At 35.2% G+C, this 21,856-nt stretch overlaps 1 protein-coding gene across 1 annotated transcript; it reads left to right on the plus strand.

Annotated features, from left to right (window-relative positions):
* The first annotated feature begins 14,679 nt into the window (after nucleotides 1-14,679).
* LOC149782961 (uncharacterized) lies at nucleotides 14,680-16,571 on the plus strand. Its single transcript, XM_089935189.1, has 2 exons — nucleotides 14,680-14,684; nucleotides 16,091-16,571. Exons 1-2 carry the CDS (start codon nucleotides 14,680-14,682, stop codon nucleotides 16,569-16,571), a joined length of 486 nt encoding a protein of 161 aa, XP_089791315.1.
* The last annotated feature ends 5,285 nt before the right edge of the window (nucleotides 16,572-21,856 follow it).

Consider the following 21,856-nt stretch of genomic DNA (forward strand, 5'->3'; position numbering starts at 1 on the left):
CACGATCACTTTGGCATAAACTTATTTTATGCATGGCAGTTGGAAACTACGAAAATCTTCTTAGAGGCGAGCTGTATAATCGGCAGTTACATTGTTATTCTGAAAGAGTTCTGATAACTAAATAAATAAGTAAATAAATAAAAACACCATCTTTTATCATTAAAAGTTGCCAAGTGTTGTTTATACATTGTACGTGGCGTAATTCGTAAGTTTACTCGGCATATTTTCAACTCGGTAACGCCTGGTAACGGTCATACTTTTACCTAAATATGTGGGTCCTTTGAGAGCATCGTAAATGTATGGAGGAAAAGAAATAATTGTATTTTATGCTCATCTCAAAAGATTTGTTTGTATTTCTGCGAAATAGTCATGCCTAACCAGATAATAGCACAGACCCCCCCCCATTGTAACTACAAAGCCTTGAGCAAGTGCGAAGTTACCAGTTAATTTTATTGTTTGTTTCTATTTTTCAAGTTGTCTTCGTGTGTGCGCGCGTAAATTGAAAGCTTGTTATTGCCAGTCAATATCGTCAATCATATTTGCTCCATTATTCCATGCAGATAAGAAAGGAACTAATTTTGTGTTGAATTTGTGCCCCCCCCCCCCCAATCCCACCCCGCCCCGGCACGGTACAATAAACAAACACTTGATTGAAAATAAAATAAAAGAAACTAACCTTGCATTGTTATAATGTATTCCTTCTTTTTTCATCATGCGAAATTTACAGAACAAAATATATCAACGAACTCCGTAAATGTAGCGGATGCCGGCATGCGTATGCATCCTTACTGTGTGTGTATCGCTAATGTCAGATAAAAAAAATATCGCAAAAGAGACGAAAATATCACCAGATTGCTTGAAGGCGCCTGCCATTCACGCATGATAAGTTTCAAGGTGCAAACGGACCAAGATTATATTGTATCCAGGTTAACTATACGACGATATCTCGCAAATAAAAAAAAAAATCATTATTTTAAAGAACATACAATGTGAGTGCAAATGATAATCTTTCGCAGGTATGAGTTACGAAAGTATCATGGGGGGGGGGGGGCACCAGACAGATGACCCCCACCACATAAAAAATAAAGTGTTTTCATGTACTCTTGTATACCCCAAGATGTGTGTGCTTGTTTAAAGTTTAAAGGAATTTTGATCAAACTTTTAGTTTATAATTAGTCCTAGTGTTTTCTAAAGGGTAGTAGTCTGAAACATGGGTCTTATTCCGATTTTCAGATTTCATATCCTTGATTTTTAGTGATCTTTGTCAAGAATTTTCTATGTTCCGTGTATGCTATGTGTATCAATGCTATGGTGTGTGTATGCTATATAGTCTGTGTGTAGGGACAGCAATACTATGTCAAATTTGTCTCTGTTGTCTTAATATATATTTTTCTATGGACTTTTCAAATTTATTTGTTTGTCCTGGTATAAATTTAGTTGCTTTTGAATTAATTTGCAATTTAGAATTCCGGCGAGATGAACGGTATACTACCATTTGAAATTAAAATAAAACCTTTTGTTTTATGTGATTGACTATGGTGTGGTGTTTCTCACATTAAAGTCTATTTTCAAAATGAGGTAGGCTGTATTCGAGTCAGGGTCCGCACTTTCTTTCTTTATTTATTTGTGTTTCTCCCGATTCGAGTTAGGCCTCCTCTCTAGTATTTAATTTATAATGTAAAAGAAGTAAATATCCAACCCAAAACCCCTTAGGAAGCTTTATACATTTACTGGTTTGGTTTTAGCATGAAAAACATAAGTGACATCTACAAAAATAATAAACTGGTAAAAAGACTAGAAACAACAAGGACCTTTAGAAGTATAAAGGAACTTTTATGTAAATATAGGGAAAATGAGGAACTTTGGGGAATTGAAACTAAGGAAACATATAATTGGATAAGGGAAAATTTAACCTCTAAAATTAAAAATAAAGTAGAGGAGGAAATATCTCGGTTAATTGGGACAGACCTTAGAGGTACTGGACCAACATCGGCTCTCCAAAAATACAAAGCTTGATATTCAAATATCTACACGACATATGCATACATGTAAATTATCTCATGTGCAAATGTGCGAACTTCACAAAATATCATGCGATGGCACAGTGCGAGTTTAGGAAACAAGACAGGATACAATTAATTATGGAGATATCCAAGAAATAAAAATACAGAAGAAACCAAGTTTTATATCAAGACGGCAACTTTAACAAAACTTTAATAGGAAAAATAACAGATAACATAACTAAAACCATGATGGCGTGTGACCAAGTCATAAACATAAAAAAAATGAATAGGCAAATTTTTTTGTAATCCTTTCAAATTAATTAGAAAAAAGAACTTCTAGGAAGATTTGTGAATGGGAGGGACGGGGCTGCAAAGGGTGAAAAGAAGGGGAGGGAGATGGGGCAATGGATAATCTCCCCTTAAAGGGGACCATCACAAAGTGAACCCTTGCCCTCATACCCCCACCCCGGATTGGAATCTGCTGTAGCCGCCACCCTTTTAGATTCTTATAAATTTTCCTAAACAGCTTCAGTTTCTTTTTATTATCCATTACAATTAAAATTAAATAATTAAATAGACTTTAATTATATTACGTAAACTATCACAAATCCTAATTATCGGGACAGAGAAACTATATGGGAAAAGAACGAGATAATGACGTCATGGGGCTATGAAAGAGTCGGGAAAAACACCTCATATAGGAAACTTTACATACATACACGAAAACAAAGGATCTAATAAGTCTCTCTTCTAATTCTATTTGCTCAAAATGTGCAGCTGTCGCACTGCACGGTAAATCCCCACTGTGTGTGTGTATGTGTGTGTGTGCGTGTGTGTGTGTGTGTGGGAAGAACAACCATTTTTAGAGATTTTGGCAGAAATCCAATAAATAATTTGAGACGGCCTAACTCTAGGTGGGAGAAATACAAGCAAATAAAAAAGTGTATGGACTCCAACTCGAGTACAGCGGATTTCAATTTACAAATCCAATATGTGAATAATGACACAATATATTTGCACACAGAACACATTAAGTTTTTTTTTTCTTAATTAAATTATAATACACCGTTACTTAGCCAAAATTCAAAAATATATTAAATAAATAAAAATAAACCTTTTCTTGATCCGATTATAAGGTCCTAAGATTACTGGGGAGATTTGGGAAAAAATAAAGGCTATCCCAACATGGAAGCAAAATATAGCATACACAAACTATAGCATATATATATAGCACACACGGGATATAGGCGACCTCTAGCCAAGGTCAACCAAGAGTATAGGGAAGGGATTTCAAGTCAGGTGATGGAAAGATGGAAACCTATTCGGAAAAACAACCCTATAGATAAAACTAGGTTTTAAAAGAAATACCCCGTTAAAAAGGAGAATTAAATTTTTTTGACCTAAATTCTTTTGCATAATATAAAACATACAACACATGGGGGGGGGATAAATACACATAAAACACTATAATTTTTTGGAAAAGTGGGGTGGGGGGTCTGTCTGGTGCCGGCCCCCCCCCCCCCAGTACTTCGTCTTGTGGGGATAAATGTACGTCATTTCCTGCTGGCGTCCTCTATAGGTGGAAAATCGTATCTAAGTAACAGTGATGTATACTTTTATTTCGAGAAATTAAATTATTTTTTCTGTACACTTTATAGGTTTTTTTTGGTTCTTTTTGTTCAAGTATAACTACTTTTAATCATGTTATGCAAATCTGGTGTATAAAGAAAAATGTTGGTGCATGGCCGGTAACTTTTATACGTCATGGCAACGGAAAATAAATTCCGCGCATGCGCATTTTGTGTGGGAGCACCAAAAAAAAACCCACACAAAAACAAGCAATTTACTAAAACAAGCCATTACGTGAGAACTTGGCCTGAAAAGAGCAAATATAGGTACTATAAAATATTGCTAGTCTCGGATTTGACAAGCCTTAGTTTTTTATGCTGATGAAACATTTTTCAGTAGAATTTTTTTTCCTACAGTTTAAATGCCTAATTTTACTGTTTATAATCATACATGTTCAAATGTACTGGTCACATATAACAATATCGTCGAAATATTAACTGATACCATGCTGGATTTATATAGAATGTCTAAATAATCATAAAACTAAAGGTGTAATTGATTATAACCAATATATATTTTTTGCAATAACAAGATAATGAGATCCGAACATTGACCAAACAGTACTTAGAGAAATTCAATATCGATTAGTTCATCCTCAACCTCCAACTGATATACTTTATTGCAAGGGGTAAATGGTACCGTATTGAAAGACGTGTTAGGATAAAAGATACCGTTGTTAAAGAATATCCTGACCGACTGAGATCTTAACATCGTACATCATAGCTGCAAACAGTGCAAGCCAATATACACATTTGCATTATGCTCACGCAAGAAATATTGTATCAACCAAATGGGTTTCTTGACCGAGCGATGTCAAGCCCTTGCGCGAATCCCGCTACGAGTCATAGGTTTCCCCGATTCAAAGGAATCCTGTACAACTACTTCTGCAAACTGGAAAGTCCAACGCGTCCAATCTATCAGTAATGTTACTCTAATTAATACATGACCACAAATCCCAACTTCCCAATTGTATGTCAATGTCACAACTGCAAAGCTTCTCTTCGTTAACTTTCCGTAACTTACCGCCAGTATTTCACGCCGTGAAACTATACAACTCAACAACCTAATACAGGGAACCGTTTTTACTACGCCACCTTAGGCCTTTTAAATCATGATTTTTAGCTTCATTTCGCCTGTAACTTTGTAACATATTTACCACCACAGCAACAATAAATGGCGCCCGCCGACGGCGGAACAGTCCTTTTCTGTTGATTCCATTGTATAATTTACCAATCTCCAGTCATAAATACTGCACCTGGAGTCACACGATCAATTCACGCAATTAGATTTGAATAGGGACTACTGAGTGACAGGGATACTCATGCGGCTCTTACCTGAATTCACCAAAAGTAAACCATGTCATCTTGAAACTCACTTACACTTCACTCCGTAACGTTTGCCCCTAGTAATTGGCTAATTATTTTGGTCTAAAGACTATAATCCCAGCACCGACTTCCCATATTCAAGCAAGTATATAAGGAATCCTTAAAATGGAGAGCGGTAAACAAATGCGCATACTCCAAAATATATTACAATATTATACATACCTTGGAATTTTATTAACTATTTTTGTTTACATATTTTCATTGTACTCGTGGATGGGTAATGTGATTTTGCGTTCTGCCTTGCTTATAAAATGTATTGTCTTTGGTCAACAAAAGTTGATTTAGAGAGGATAAGAAAAGAAGTTTTGTTAAACGATGATGGAATTAAATAAACACTGGGGACAATATCGTACGTTGCACATAAATCGCAGAGATTAATTGAGATTTTGCTTAACGGTCAATCAGTCCGCACTCGAAGTAGGGAAATAAGCGAATAGTGCAAAAGCCGACCATTGTCTGATAATCGACGTACATCTGCCACAGCCATATATTGTAAAAATCCCATTACTACAGGTAAAAAAGAATTAACTACAACTGCTTCTTTGGGGCGTCATGTGTGACCAGTGTATATTAGTACTGTGTTAGAAAAATATTGCGACAAACCAAAGTAAAGAAAACAGTCACTTTTATCAATCAGTCCATATCGTTTTACAAATTATACTGAATAATTGACTTCAGTAGAACTCAGAAGAATGTATTCCTGTAAGCACATCACGATTGCGGTGTTTGTACATTTATATAAAGTGGGATCATTTTACAAGCAAAGTATACATTTAAAAATTAACACTACAAATGAGACAACGCTTAAGTACATACGGATTATAATCGTGAGATGGCAAAGAATGGTTCATATGTTGAGAGGTAACCAATACACCAACAAAATAAGAGTTTGTAAGAACATCTTATTTCCTTCTTAGATATACTTAGCCATAATGCAAATTGTTTCCTAATATGAAACATGTAAACATATTCCGACCATGCTGGAAACAAAAATAGTAAATTTAATTTAGTTCAGCGTAAACTGTAAGTTAGTTCTTTCCTTTTGGCATGGTGTCTGAATAAAAAAGTATATTTCTCAAATTTGCTAACCACTACACTGTCATTATGTAATTAGATACCTAATTGATGTACCATGGTTGTATACATATATCTATAAATATATATAGTTTTGTGGACATGTACGGTTGAATAATACCATCCCGTGTTTGTGTAGGGAAATGCGTACATCACAATCGCACTCGTAAATTTGAATCAATACCATCTCATGAATGGTTAGGGGCCGTCCATTTAGTATGTACGCATAGAGGGGTGGGGGGGGGTAACCCAAATGCATAGGCTTGAGCATGGAGGTATACTGATAATATATGTACGCATTTAAGGGGGGGGGGGGGCGCTGAAACCTCGAAAATAAGTTGTATAATACGTAACCTGTTCGACTTGGTTCAGTAGGCTTTTGCATTTTAGCGGACATAAGACAAACTTGTCCCACCCAGTCACACTATCCTGACACCAGGCCGACTAATCCGAACACTAACCTCTTAATGATCGGCACCAAAAGAGGCAGCTGCTAGTACCATTTTTATGTCTTTAGTATGATTCGGCCGGGGTTTGAATACGCGACCCCTTGCATCCGAGGCGGACGCTCTATAGACACATTGCACCATCGGAGAAGTCGCTTAGTAAAGAATGTACGATACTGGTTCCTGTTTTTCATGACAACTCGACCTGGAGACCTACCTGATGGAAAATGAAGGCGCATTATAAGGTTATAATATACGAGTCCATAAATACATAAATATTTTTAAATTATAATTTTCGAGCAATTAGTGTCTCTTAGCATTTAACAAAGTCTGCTTGCAGTAGCGTACTAAGGGGAGGGGGGTTACAACATACTTCGATGCTAATGCTACTGATTTCAAGCATAAAATTAAAGCTAAACAACAGCATATAACATGTTTACATATATTATTAAGTACGTCTTCATTTGTCTTTCCGTGCGCCAAATACCTTCCAACACAAAGATTTTCCATATAGGTAAATTAGTTGTACCAATCTTAAACAACCATATATTTCGACATATATAATATCAATGTATAGGTTCCTCATCAGTTTAAATCGATCTGTGCCAAAAAAAGTCGAGAAAATTAATAATAAAAAAGTTGGTATTTATGACTCATTATTGCTTGCGACTTTACCGATCTTTATATCCTTGATATGTGCATCTACCCTTCCCGTTTTGCGATAGTAGCACATACTTGGATACTAATACTATAGATTTGAAGCATATAATTTAAGATGTACAACATTAAATAATATGTGTATGTATCTTATTAAGTACGGTTTCATATGTCTGTTTGTGCACCCGATGCCTTCCTATCCGAACGGTTTCCATATAGGTGAATAATTTATACCAATAGTAAACAAACACAGCTTTTGACAAATTTCATATTAATATATAGGTTCTCATCTGCCTAAATCGATTTGTGCCAATAGACGTGTGTGAAAATACAAAATAAAAAAGTTCCACTTTTTTCGGAATATCGGGTGCGACTTTACCGATCTTCATATGCTTGCTACTTTAATACACCCTTCCCGTTTTGTGATTGTAGCACATACTTCGATGCTAATATTAGAGATCTGAAGTATAGAATTAAAACTATACAATATTATAAAATGTGTGTATATATCTTAATAAGCACGTCTTTATTTGTCTGTCCGTGCGCCTAGATCCGACCTATACGAAAGTTTTTCATATGGGCGAATAAGTCATAACAATCGCAAAAACAACGGTTTTGACACATTTGATATCAGATGACAAATTTGATTTTAATTGATATGTTTCTAATCATACTAAATCGATCTGTGCCAATAGACATGTGTGAAAATGCAAAATAGAAGGTTTTGTTCTTTTTACTGAATATCGGGTGCGACTTTACCGATCTGCATATCCTTGCTACGTGAATCTACCATTGCCGTTTTGCGATTGTACTACATATTCCGATTCTATTGCTATATATCTAAAGCATATAATTAAAGCCGTACAACTGTAAATAGTATGTGTATGTATCTTATTAAGTATATCTTCCTTTGTCTGTCATTTCGCCTAATGTCTTCCTATACGATCGTTTTCCATACAGGTGAATAACTCATAACAATAGTAAATAAACCCCGATTTTGACAAATTTGATATAAATTGATAGGTTTCGCATCAGTCTAAATCGATCTGTGATAGTAGAAATGTAAGAAAATGCAATATGAAAGTTTTGGTATATTTGACTCTGTATCGCTTGTGAATTTAACAATCTTCATAACCTTGATACGTGCATCTTCCATTGCCGTTTGTCTCGGTATCACACACTTCAATGTTTATAGTATAAATCTGAAGCATACAAGGAGAGCTATACAACAGTATATAATATGTGTATGAATCTTATTAAATACATCTTGATGTGTCTGTATGTCCGCCCAATGTCTTCCACAGCGAGCGTTTTCCATATTGTGTATTGTTCCACTTCCTATTTTTACACTACCTAATTTTGACCTAGTTTAATAAACACCCATTTCTACAGAGGACACATCTGTCGCAGCCTCGACATTTTTTTACACTTATCAGCATTGAGTCACTCGGACAAAAAGATTTGTCAAAAGTCATATCATTATTATTAATGAAGTGAAACAAGGACACATACGATGAAAAAAATAATACATTTCTCCAATTCACTTTTTTCCAACCAGGAAGTCCTCTTAAAATCTTTACCAACTATTCTGACAAGGCAAATACAATTCGTTCCATACCAATCATCCAGTCTGCTACTCAACATGTGTTAGCTATGTGACTCACAGCTGATAACTGCATCTCCATCACCTTTTTAGAATTGTCATTACTGATTTTCTGACTTGGTTCTTGGGTATTTTACTTTGGAGTAATGAACATGAAACACACGTTTATGGTATATTTCATAAATAAATCAGCATCCTCTACATTACTGCTAATTTAAATAAAATTACGTGTATTACTATTAGGATGTTTCTCTCAAAAATAGGCAATTTTACTTTAATAGTAAATTTTCAAACGTCCATTAAACTAATCTTGATATTTAACTTATTTTGACAAATTAATTCTTTCTAAATGTCTTCTGTCTCCTATTATTTGCACTATTAGAGAAATAAGTTATGAAGTATGCAAAACAGTTTTGTACCTTAAACAGTACATGTACATTAAAGAATTGGGGTTCTGCATATTCACAATGCCGTTTAATTATTGCAAGGATGTTGTACACTAAATCCAGTATTCTTTTATTATAAGTAAACAATTGTATTATTATACCATCATGATTTTCCCCCAATTTTATTCTTTCAGCTTTTCCAACAAAATATCTGTTCCAAAACAAATTTTTTGATAAATATAGGAACAAATTCTGAGTAAACACCATTTTTCTTTTGTTGTCGTTGTTAATGGTAGACTGAGAGAAGAAAATGCAGCAGCATATAATATGAACTTAAGTGAAGTTATGAACTTACTAAGCCTGGATTTAAATAAATGGTATCACTTGTATTTCTAATGACAGCCACAATCCTCTTAGTTTGGGCTCAAGACCAGCAATAGTGAATAGAGGTATTTCGAAAGACATATAACAGCTCACTCATTATAATGTTACTAATTAGCATTATTGAAAACTTCTTAGATATCAAAATAAATAGTATATATGTATGGTGCTTGTTGGCGACATTGGCAGATTATTCACTCCACATCCTGGTTCCCGGGCAGTTTTGATCTCTCACAATAATAATCACGGGCATAGTGGCTCGTTACAAAGAAAATCAACAGATTTGGGTTCTAACCTGTAACACTATTAACATATTATATTGTTACAGGTTAGAACCCCATCCCTTGATTTTCTTTGTAACGAACCCTGTCATCATGGGCAGTAAATTTGAAACATACTACTTCCGGGTCAATCTATTTTTAAGGTGCAATATATACTAGTACATAATGGGAGGTAACTCAAGTTGTGCTATTCAATTCAATTCATTAATGAAAAAATGGAAATAAATAGGTAAAAAGGCAATTATTTATTTTGCAGATGAATATTTATCGAATATTTAACATTCAGCAGCATAAATATGCATTTATTTTATTGATAATTGTGGCAAGAGTGCAGAAAAGGACGACGTGCTTCGTGGGCAGATGGAAATCTGCCCACGAACTTTTATCTGCCCACGAAACCGTCTGAGGACGACAAAACTGCCCACGACCCACCTTAAATAATAGTATATATATATATATATATATATATATATATATATATATATATATATATATATATATATATATATATATATATATAATTGCTTTTCTTTGACTTGATTAATTGGTATACATGCTTTCATTAATTTTAGCATGAAGGAAAACTAATTTTCAGACATTTGTATGACTTGATGATTTATTTATGCTCCACGTAACCCAATACTTCACTCGCTGTAGATTATTTCTGTTATCACGCATATTGATTTTATCAATGCTATAGATGATAGCTCCATACGCTGTTTATATCTCCCCTAGGATACAGGAAGACACCAGATTCAGATTTGCATGAGTAGCTATAGAATCCGAGACCCATTGATTATGACAATCCACCTGCCGAGCTAGGCTAGATAGAGTCAGATCTATCGAGCACGTAGTGTTAGTCTCAGGGCATGGATGATATCCATTGCTGAGAAATGGCATAAATGATTGTTCTGATCAATGTGAACAAACACACTTTGATGAAACAATATGTATTTGATGCGCCTAACTTCACCGTGTAATATCGTATCACAGAATATCACCCACATTTGTAATATCATGTGTGTCAGCTACACTTCCACCGGTAAGTTTCAGTAATCATGAAAAAAATATCTTTCTCTAAGAATAAGAGAGTATTGCATGTAAACGGGGAAACATTCTCATTTTCAATAAGTTACAACATTGGAAATCTCAGTCTGCCTGTCTGTCTGTTTGTTTGTCTATGTATCTCTCTCTCCGGATTATAAATATTGCTTTGAAGTCCTCTTATCTTATCAATTTCAAACTAGTACATTGTCTATGTAATGAATTTTTACGAAAGTGTTACTGAATTGTTCCTTTTAAACTAGAACATTGTCTGTGTCATGAATTAGTACGAAAGTGTTACTACATTGTTCCTTTCAAACAAGCGCATTGTCTATATCATGAATTTGTACGAAAGTGTTACTGAATTGTTCTTTTAAAACTAGCACATTGTCTGTGCTAGGAATTCTTACGAAAGTGTTACTGGAATGTTCCTTTCAAGCTAGCACATTATCTATGTCTAAAATGTTTACGAACGAGTTACTGAATTGTTTCTTTCAGACTAGCACATTGTGTTATGAAGTTTTACGAAAGTAATACTGAATTGTTCCTTTCAAACCAGCACGTTGTCTCTGTCATGAATTTGTACGAAAGTGTTACTGAATTGTTCCTTTCAAACTACCGCATTGTCGATGTCATTAATTTGTACGAAAGTGTTACTGAATTGTTCCTTTCAAACTACCACATTGTCTCTGTCATGAATTTGTACGAAAGTGTTACTGAATTGTTCCTTCAAACAAGCACATTGTATATGCTAGGAATGTTTACGAAAGTGTTACTGAATTGTTCCTTTCAAACACGCACATTGTCTATGTCATGAATTTGTACAAAAGTGTTACTTAATGTTTTCTTTCAAACAAGCACATTTTCTATATCATTAATTTGTACGAGAGTGTTGCTAAATTGTTCTTTTAAAACTAGCACATTGTCTGTGCTAGGAATTCTTACGAAAGTGTTACTAAAATGTTCCTTTCAAGCTAGCACATTACCTATGTCTTGAATTTTTACGAACGAGTTACTGAATTGTTCTTTTCAAACTAGCACGTTGTCTCTGTCATGAATTTGTACGAAAGTGTTACTTCATTGTTCCTTTCAAACTAGCACATTGTCTCTGTCATGAATTGTTACGAAAGTATTACTACATTGTTCCTTTCAAACAAGCACATTGTATGTGTGATGAATTTGTACGAAAGTGTTACTGAATTGTTCCTTTAAAACTGAAACATTGTCTATATCATGAATTTGTACGAAAGTGTTATTGAATTTGTCCTTTCAAACTAGCACATTGTATGCGTGATGAATTTGTACGAAAGTGTTACTGAATTGTTCCTTTAAAACTGAAACATTGTCTATGTCATGAAGTTGTACGAAAGATTTACTGAATTGTTCCTTTAAAACTAAAACATTTGTCTATGTCATGAATTTGTACGAAAGTGTTACTGAATTGCTCCTTTCAAACAAGCATATTGTCGATGTCATTAATTTGTGCAAAAGTGTTACTGAATTGTTCCTTTAAAACACGCACATTGTCTATGTCATGAATTTGTACGAAAGTGTTACTGAATTGTTCCTTTCAAACTAGCACATTGTATGTGTGATGAATTTGTACGAAAGTATTACTGAATTGTTCCTTTAAAACACGCACATTGTCTATGTCATGAATTTGTACGAAAGTGTTACTGAATTGTTCCTTTCAAACTGAAACATTGTCTATGTCATGAAGTTGTACGAAAGTGTTACTGAATTGTTCCTTTAAAACTAAAACATTGTCTATGTCATGAATTTGTACGAAAGTGTTACTGAATTGCTCCTTTCAAACAAGCATATTGTCGATGTCATTAATTTGTACGAAAGTGTTACTGAATTGTTCCTTTAAAACACGTACGTTGTCTGTCATGAATTTGTACGAAAGTGTTACTGAATTTGTCCTTTCAAACTAGCACATTGTCTATGTCATGAATTTGTACGAAAGTGTTACTGAATTGTTCCTTTAAAACTAAAACATTGTCTTTGTCATGGATTTGTACGAAAGTGTTACTGAATTGTTCCTTTAAAACACGCACATTGTCTATGTCATGAATTTGTGCGAAAGTGTTATTGAATTGTTCCTTTTAAACAAGCACATTGTCTATGTCATGAATTGTACGAAAGTGTTCCTGAATTTGTCCTTTAAAACAAGCACGTTGTCTGTATCATGAATTGTACGAAAGTGTTACTGAATTGTTTCTTTAAAACTAACACATTGTCTATGTCATGAATTTGTACGAAAGTGTTATTGAATTGTTCCTTTCAAATTAGCACTTGGTCGATGTAATGAATTTGTACCAAAGTACTACTGAATTGTTTCCTTTCAAATTAGCACTTTGTCGGTGTAATGACATTGTACCAAAGTATTACCGAATTGTTTCCTTTCAAATTAACAACTTGTCTATGAAATGAATTTGTATGAAAGTATTACTAAATTCTTCCTTAGGTAACGGAAACATACAGTTTAATGTAGATAATATCAAGCACATATGACCATATGATGTAAATTGAATATAGTCTTCAGGTAATTCAAGTTTCAGGTTGTTCAAGCATTCCGCACTGTCACAAACTACAAGAAAGTTTTAACATCATTAATGTACAAAGTGGCAGTCCTATAGAGAATAGAGGCATTCAATAAATGATATTTGACCTCTCAAATCTTCATCGGCATCGAGGCCTGGAGACATGGTGTCTGTTGGGAGCGGGTTGGGGTGGGGGTCGGGGAGAGTGGTGGGTGGTGTTGGGTGCCAGGTTTCGGAATTTGTTCAGTGAAATGATACATGTTTTGCATATATTGTTGAATTGCTCATAGCGGTATACGATGATTAGTTATCGAAAAGAAATACAAAATATCATACATTTATTTAATGTTCTCTTCTTCCTGTAGCATGACTTCCGTTGAGGCGGGCTCTAAGATGATGCTGAGAAATTCAAAACATTAACTGGGACCAATAATCTTTTGGGAAGCGGTCAGAATATTGACAGCGTTTAATATAAATGAAAGCAAGGCCATATAGCAATCATTATGGAAATCTGATGAATCTACAGTTAAATATCATTCAGAGAAAGGAGATAGTGTCACTGTAAAACATATTTATTGTAATCTAACAAATAAAACGAACAAGGAATCGAATATTTTGCGATGATCTCCTACCAAACACTTGTCTAGCATAGAAATAAGACTTACTAAATCATCTGATACCATACAATGACCACAGTGATGTATAAATGAGGATCAGAAATATCTGTCTTACGTAACCAGTCCGAGAAGAGTTAAGAATCATTATAATCTACTCAAAACATTTGAATCTGGTACATTATTTCGCCGTTAAATTCCAATGTTGATATCAACGTATGCATTGATTGTTAGAATATTTGCAGACAGTTAACTCAGATTGCCAAACAGCTAAACTTGCAACTTTCACATTGTTCGATTGTGTAGCATTTTTCAGGTAGTTTATAGGGCATATAACAATGGTAGTCAGAGGAATTAAACAGAATAACAAACGTTCACATACCCAATCATCCCGGAAAACGATCCACTACATGAACAATATAAAATGACAGTCCTAATATGAAAAGACTAATTAGTGAAATCAACGTAAAGAGCAATGTCTGCTTGCATACCAAGAATGAAGCTTATAATGGCTAAAAATATTCATAGAATTTGACTACTTCATATGAACCGACGCTAATTAAATATGAAGTCATCAATTATATTAGAGAGATCGATCAGATTTTCAGTGGTCCTACAGAATGGTTGAGGATGGCGTGAGATCGATGCTTCCGTTATTTCCAAGGTCCTCATGTCAGCAATCGTCGTCAGCTATAAGGGTTATTTAATGCCCTAATACCACAAGAAACGTTTGATTAATGAACACACATTCATTATACTCCAATTTCTAATGATTTGTACTACACAATGTGATCTAAAGTTCTAATACACATACAAATTTCTCGTATCTCAAATGACCATACATTTCCACGTTAAAATAGCTTCACAATACTTTTCACCTCCGTCCTGGTGTGCAGCGGATAGTGTGGTCATTGTTGACCCGGGCTGAGACCTATCAGGTCTGGAAGAATTGATATGATGTGGCACCCCTGGCTTTGAGCACATGGTCGTTGAGAACATCTTGGAGCCATTCCGTCCTGGTCGTTGACTTCAGCCCAGTGATGCTATGCTATCATTACACTATTTTACCCATAGTTGGGAGACTCGTTGGTGGGGAACGTCTTATTCCATCCCGTACAGATCCAATTGACCTGTACTACTGCCCTTGAAAAGGCAAAGAAATCCTGGATAGAAAGACAATCTGCAAAATCCAAAAACGGTCTCAGTAGAAATGACAGCAAAATGGCGTATCAACTGATCAAAGATCTCACAAACCCATAAACAAGGTAAACCTACCATCATCCACGACAAATAAGGAAAACGATTCACAGAAGATCAAGAGGTCCTCAAACTATGGACAGAAAACTGCTTAGAATCGTACAATCATAAGACACAAGGAGATCCAGCAGTACTAAATTTCTCTCAGGCAGAATAAATTGATGACGACCCCATTCTTCGTGAAGAAAAAGAAATTGCAGTTAGGTCACTAAAGAAAAAGAAGGTCTGTTGGCGTTGACAAGATATCAGAGAAAGATATGGCACACAGCAGACAGGAGACTGGCCCACGACATGGACTCAATCCTTGGTCATCGTGTCCCACAAGAAAGGAAACCTACAGCTATGCCAAAACTACAGAACCATCAGTCTAATCAGTCATCCGAGCAAAGTCATGCTGAAGATAATTCTCAACAGACTAAAGCCTCACGCTGAGACATTTTTTGTTGAAGAGCAGACAGGCTTCTGGGCAGGAAGGAGCATCACAGAAAAAGATCTTCAATCTCAGACTCCTTTGCGAGAAATACCTTCAGCATCAGCAGAATCTATACCACATCTTTATAGATTTACAAAAGACCTTTGACAGTGTATGGCATGCGACCTTATGGGCAACTATGAAGAAGTACAACATGAGCTCAAACTTTGTGCAGGTTGTTGAGCACCTATATGACAAAGCCACCATTGTTGTCCTCATCAGTGGCCGCAGAGGAGATCGGTTTCGATCAAAAGGTGGAGTCAAACAGGGATGTATACTGTCACCTACACTCTTCAACATTTTCCTGGAAAGGATCATAGATGATGCCTTGCATGAACACAAGATCACTGTCAGCATCGGAGGAAGAACAATCACCAACCTTCGCTTTGCATATGATACTGATGGTTTAGCAGGAGATGAAAAAGAACAGGCTGACTTGGTTGAGCGCATTGACACAATCTCCACAGCATACGGCATGGAGATTAGTGCCGAAGAAACCAAACTGATGACAAACAACACCAGCGGCATCAGTGTCGAAATATATGTCCGTGAACAGAAGCTGGAAAGAGTTACAATCTTCAAGTACTTGGGATCAATTAGCACAGATGAGGGTTCCAAACCAGAACCGGTTTGCAGGACTGCCGTGACAAAAGCAGCAATAACAAGGCTGAGACCAATAAGGAAAGATACCAACATTGCTTTTGGTTCTAATAAAAGACTGATGCGTTCGATTGTCATATCCATCTTTCTGTATGCTCACATTAGATCCACACAGAAGGATTCAAACCTTTGAAATGAGATGCTATCGCAAGATCTTGGGCATCTCATACATTGACCATGTAACCAACGAAGAAGTCCACAACAGGATCCAACGAGCCATCGGATCCTATGTAGACCTCTTGACCACTGCAAAAAAAATAGTAAACTGAAATGGTACGGTCATGTCTCAAGATCATCCGAACTGGCAAAAACAACCTTGCAAGACACAGTGCGAGGGTGCAGAAGAAGAGGCAGACAGAAATAGAGGTGGTAAGACAACATTAAGGAGTGTTCAGGCATGGGATTTGGAGATTCCCAAAGGGCAGTATTGAACAGGGAAAGACGAGAGATTTACTTGTAAAGTCAACTGTGGTGCCCCAACGACCTCTTGGGTGAAGGGATTGATGATGATGAATTTACAATCTATTGTCATTTAGAAACTTTTCCATTTTATTCGGGGGCCTCGAGTGGCCGAGTGGTCTAAAGCGCTCACCGTTCCGGATCACTGCCATCTCACCTCTCTCTGCGTGGGTTCGAGCCCAAGGCTCGGCTGGCGTGGGTACGCGGGAAAGCCTGCCAGTAGCTTCTCGTGGGTCGGTGTTTCTTCCCTGGGTTTTCCAAGGTTCTTCCTCCACCAGTTATATTGGCCGCCATGTACAGCCTATCATGTGCTGAAAAATGGCGTTAAACCCTAGAACAACAACAACAACAACCATCTTATTCAGATTTACTTCAACACCTTCCATTTGTTCTGCAACGAAGTTTGTTAATTTACCTTCTAGATATTTTCAAGCTACCTTCACGTAAATTTACACGAACATCTTCTATAATGCGTAAAGTTTGTTGACTCTCTAACGCATCAAGGTCTTGGTTTTCTACTCCTTAAGACTTGTCTTCTTTGCACACACCCTGTAAGATACACTTTTTAAAAATATGTACTGTATTTTAAATACGAAATTAGTAAGCCAAACCAAAATTATACAAATCTTGGCAAAGGATCCAATTCCGTATCTTGTTACGTAATCATTTTTCAATTCTTTATGTAATTCCATCAAGATATCAAATGGAAGAAAAGTAAGCATCAAAAATGTTATTCAGAGTAATTTTGCTCTTGACGTTTTCACTTGCATGTAAATTTAAGTAGTAAAAATGATAGAAAAGGGGTTCGAATTAGTAGGTTGGAGAAAAGAATAGATGGTATCAACCACTACAACTTCCAGGCCAGAGGACATATTCCTGATGATACAGACATGCAAGGAATTGGCGAACAAGTTAAAGAAGCGAAACTTTTAACAGATGAATACTTCGAAAAGATTTAGACACCTTCTAGATTATTTTTAATTTGTAAGGAGAACGAGAATGAAGAGGTAGTGCATATGCTGTGAACATATTTTCCTTTTTAGAATTTAAACAATGAATGAATTGATTTTCTGGACAAAAAGATAACAGATTAACAAAATGGCATTGATAAATATAGATCCAGCCATAAAGCCTAAATTAAAGAAAGAAAAGTTTCAACAACAAAAAATAAAGTCGTAAGATCAGCAATTGTTGAACATATTGAGAAAATACTATTAGGTGAAAGGTTTAAACGAAAGTGGTGTAGCAATTGTTACTGTTTACGCAGCTATTATTGTTATTATTATTATTATTATTATTGCAACAACTGGTGACATAACCATAATACATTTTGTTACACAATTAATCAGAAATACAAATGGCAACAGCAGCAGTACGTTCATTAATAAATTGAAAATGTTATGAAAAAATTGTACTGAATATTTGTGTAACTTAGCTAGGAAAGCATCATTATCATTGCTGGTATAATTGATGGTGCAATTAATTGGGTTAGAACGACTAATCATTTCATAAGCATTAATATTAATTCTTGTATTAATTATCATCTAGCTTACACCCCCCTGCACTCACGCAAATATATATATATATATATATATATATATATATATATATATATATATATATATATATATATATATATATATATATATATATATATATATATATATATATATATATAAAATCATTGGGATTATGACAAGATATTAATTATCTGTCTTCTGTTTATTTTGTTGTAAATATGGATTTCACAATTTATTTTATATTTCATAGGTATTTGTATTCAATGAATTGTTAAATTACAGGAATAATCTAATCTTTAACCTTTAGGGTTTTGTGTGTATGTCGGGTGAGCTCTGGGTTTGGAACTGTGTTTATCACAACTTCTGTTCTGACGACCATTAAGATACGTTTCTCTCGTGAAAAATTGACAATCACTGAGCCATGTTTCTCTAACATAAATCGGACGTTCACTGTCACAAAACATTCGTTCTAAAACATATATTATAAAAACAAAATCCGACGATAGCTGACCATGGCGTTACGCTCCTCAAACTTGTGTGTATAACAACTATTAAGAAGGTTATCCAGCCAGGGTTTCAGGAAAACAAAACTTTACGACAACCAATTCAGACGTCATATTTCCCAAACAACTATTAGACCCTAATGTGTATAAGATGTGATATTCGTAATAACCGTATCATTGACTAAAAGTTGTGGGCGATGTTCCTTTTAAGATCTAGATATATTGATTGATTCGGTTTTGTTTTCAGTCAAAATGAACTACCAAAATAAGAATCCCATAAGTTGATTTTATGCATGTCTTTCTTACAAGTTCCATTTTTTTAAAATTGATATTCATGGTAAAATGGTATTCAGTCCAGTGTACGATTGTGCGCTGATGATACTTGATTATCAATAATTTGTGTGGGCCCATGCTTGGCTGCTGATGTATTGAACGAAGACGTACAAAAATCAATTTTTGATATATCAATGGTGCAGAAAATACTATTGGAGTATGGGTATACCATCAGGGACAACTGTAAAATGAGTATAAACTGTAGCAGACAGAATCGTGTTCTGGGCAACAAAATATATACCATCCGCTGCAGTTTAGGAGGAGACTAAATTGGAACGATTATCAACTCTGCCAAAAGACTGTCGTGGAATGGAATCGTTTTGTTTTTGCAAATTTGGAGCAACCCATCTTATTACTCTTTTAAATCAAGCTTAAATACGAATCCATTACTTTCGAAGTGAAAGATTAGCACAGTTTATGCACACATGACAATCTATTTGAAGATCAACAGGTGTTCGTCCAGTGAAACAGAAATCGCTAAAACATTCTTCCAGACGGTACAAAGCATCTTAATATTAGAAACTATACAATAATATATCATAGGCACAAAAGTTGATAATTAAAGGATAACTTCTGCAATCGCATGAGGTCAACCAGATTTTTAGGGCGGTCGAAAATTACATAATAGCAATAGATAGTGTCTGATATTATTATAACAATGAACAATGTAAGTACAACTTTCACTTAATATTTCTTTATTTGGCATCGAATTTGCGATCATCTATCTTCCTTCCTTACTTTTTTTTGGGCACCAGACAGATGCCTCTCCCCCCACGTATCAAAAAAATAAATAAAAGGTGTTTTATGTGTAAGTGTTACCCCCCACAGATATATTGTTTGTTTTACTTTAAGATAGAATTTAGATCAAAAATTTATTTAGATTAAATTTTAGATGGGGTATTTAAATCCCTAGTGTTATCTATAGGGTTGTTCTTCCGAGTGGGTTTCTATCACCTAACTCGAAATCCCTTCCCTAGATTCCAAGTAGACCTTGGCTAAAGGTCGCCTATATCCCGTGTGTGCTATATGAGTATATGTTATATTGTATGTGTGCTATATATATAGTTTTCGTGTAGGGATTGCCAGATATTGTCAAATCGTCCCCAGTTGTCTTGCGATCCAGATGATAATTGGATCAAAACTTTACTTTTATATTAATTCATTTGAATTTTGAATTTCAGCGAAGTAACGGTGTAATACTGGTTTGATTGAAGAAAGAAAAGAATTCCCTATTGTTTCATGTGAGTGTTAATCTGTGTCGTACTTCACATAATTGATTTATTGATTGAGATCGGCTGTGCTCGAGTTGAGGTCCACACATTCTTTCTTTATTCATTTGTATTTCTCTCAACTCGAGTTAGGCCGCCTCTAATTATTTATTGGATTATTGCCAAAGTTCCAAGAGGGTTTATGTTTCCCACACAAAGGGGATTAACTGTACAGTACGGGAGCTGTACAGTTGAAGGAAAGAAATAGAAGAGAAAACTACACGAGAGTCTTTGTTTTTATGTTATGCATGTAAGTTTTCCTACCTGGGGTAGTTTTCCAAAACTCTTTCACAGGCCTGTTCACTTCGCGTGGCGCCATGTGACATAGCCCCATGACGTCCTTATCTCGTACTTTCCCCATTAAGGATCCCTGTCCCTCCTTGTTTATATTTTTTTAGAGTATTTAAAACTTTCCCTACTCTAAGAAGATAGTTTTTTTAAGGTAAACACAGTGTCTATGTTTAAATTAAATTTGTTATTTATTTTTAGAATTGTTACATTTATTATAATCTTAAAACACATCTAGAGATTCATGTTGCCTCACGACCCAGAGAGCCTCAGAGTCAGGGAGCGAGATTGGGATCTCCGGTCCATTTCAAGGTGACATCCATAAGGGGTGCCCTCCGAAGCACCCCCTCCCGCCCCCCTTATCCTCACCCCCAGTCAATAGGCCCCAAAAATCTTTAAATGAACCTTAATTTAGTTATTATAATTTATTATTTTTTAATTGTTATGACTTGGCCACATGCTATCATTGTTTTAGTTATATAATCCGTAATCTTCCTTATTAAATTTTTATCGAAGTTGCCGTCTAAATATAGGATTTGATTTCTTCTGTATTTCTCCTTCTTATAGATTGGCATTATCAATTGAATTCTTTCACTTTTTTTCTTTCTTCGCACTGTGCTATAACATGATATTTCGTAAAATTTGCTTTTTTTTAACAATTGTTCTAATTATTCTCCTTCGTAGTGGGACTTCTCCAGTTAACCATACGTTATGTAAATATTTGAATATTATACTTTGAATCTTGGGTGAGCCGATGTTGGCCCATTGCCTCCAAACTCTATCCCAGTTAACGGAGATATTTTCTTCTTCTACTTTATTTTTTATTCTTAGGGTTAAATTTTCCCTTATCCAATTATGTTTTCTTCGTTTCAATTCCCCATAGTTCATCAACATCCCTATATTTACATAAAAGTTCTTTTATATTCCTAAAATTCCTTGGTACTTCCAGTTTTTTGACGTACTTATTATTTTTGTATATATCATTTCTATTCCTAATGGTAAAAGCAAACCAATAAATATATAACGCTTCCCAAGGAGTTTTTGGTT

This window comes from Sinohyriopsis cumingii, chromosome 15, assembly GCF_028554795.1.
Source record: "Sinohyriopsis cumingii isolate HCF-2022 chromosome 15, ASM2855479v2, whole genome shotgun sequence".
Classification (NCBI taxonomy): domain Eukaryota; kingdom Metazoa; phylum Mollusca; class Bivalvia; order Unionida; family Unionidae; genus Sinohyriopsis; species Sinohyriopsis cumingii.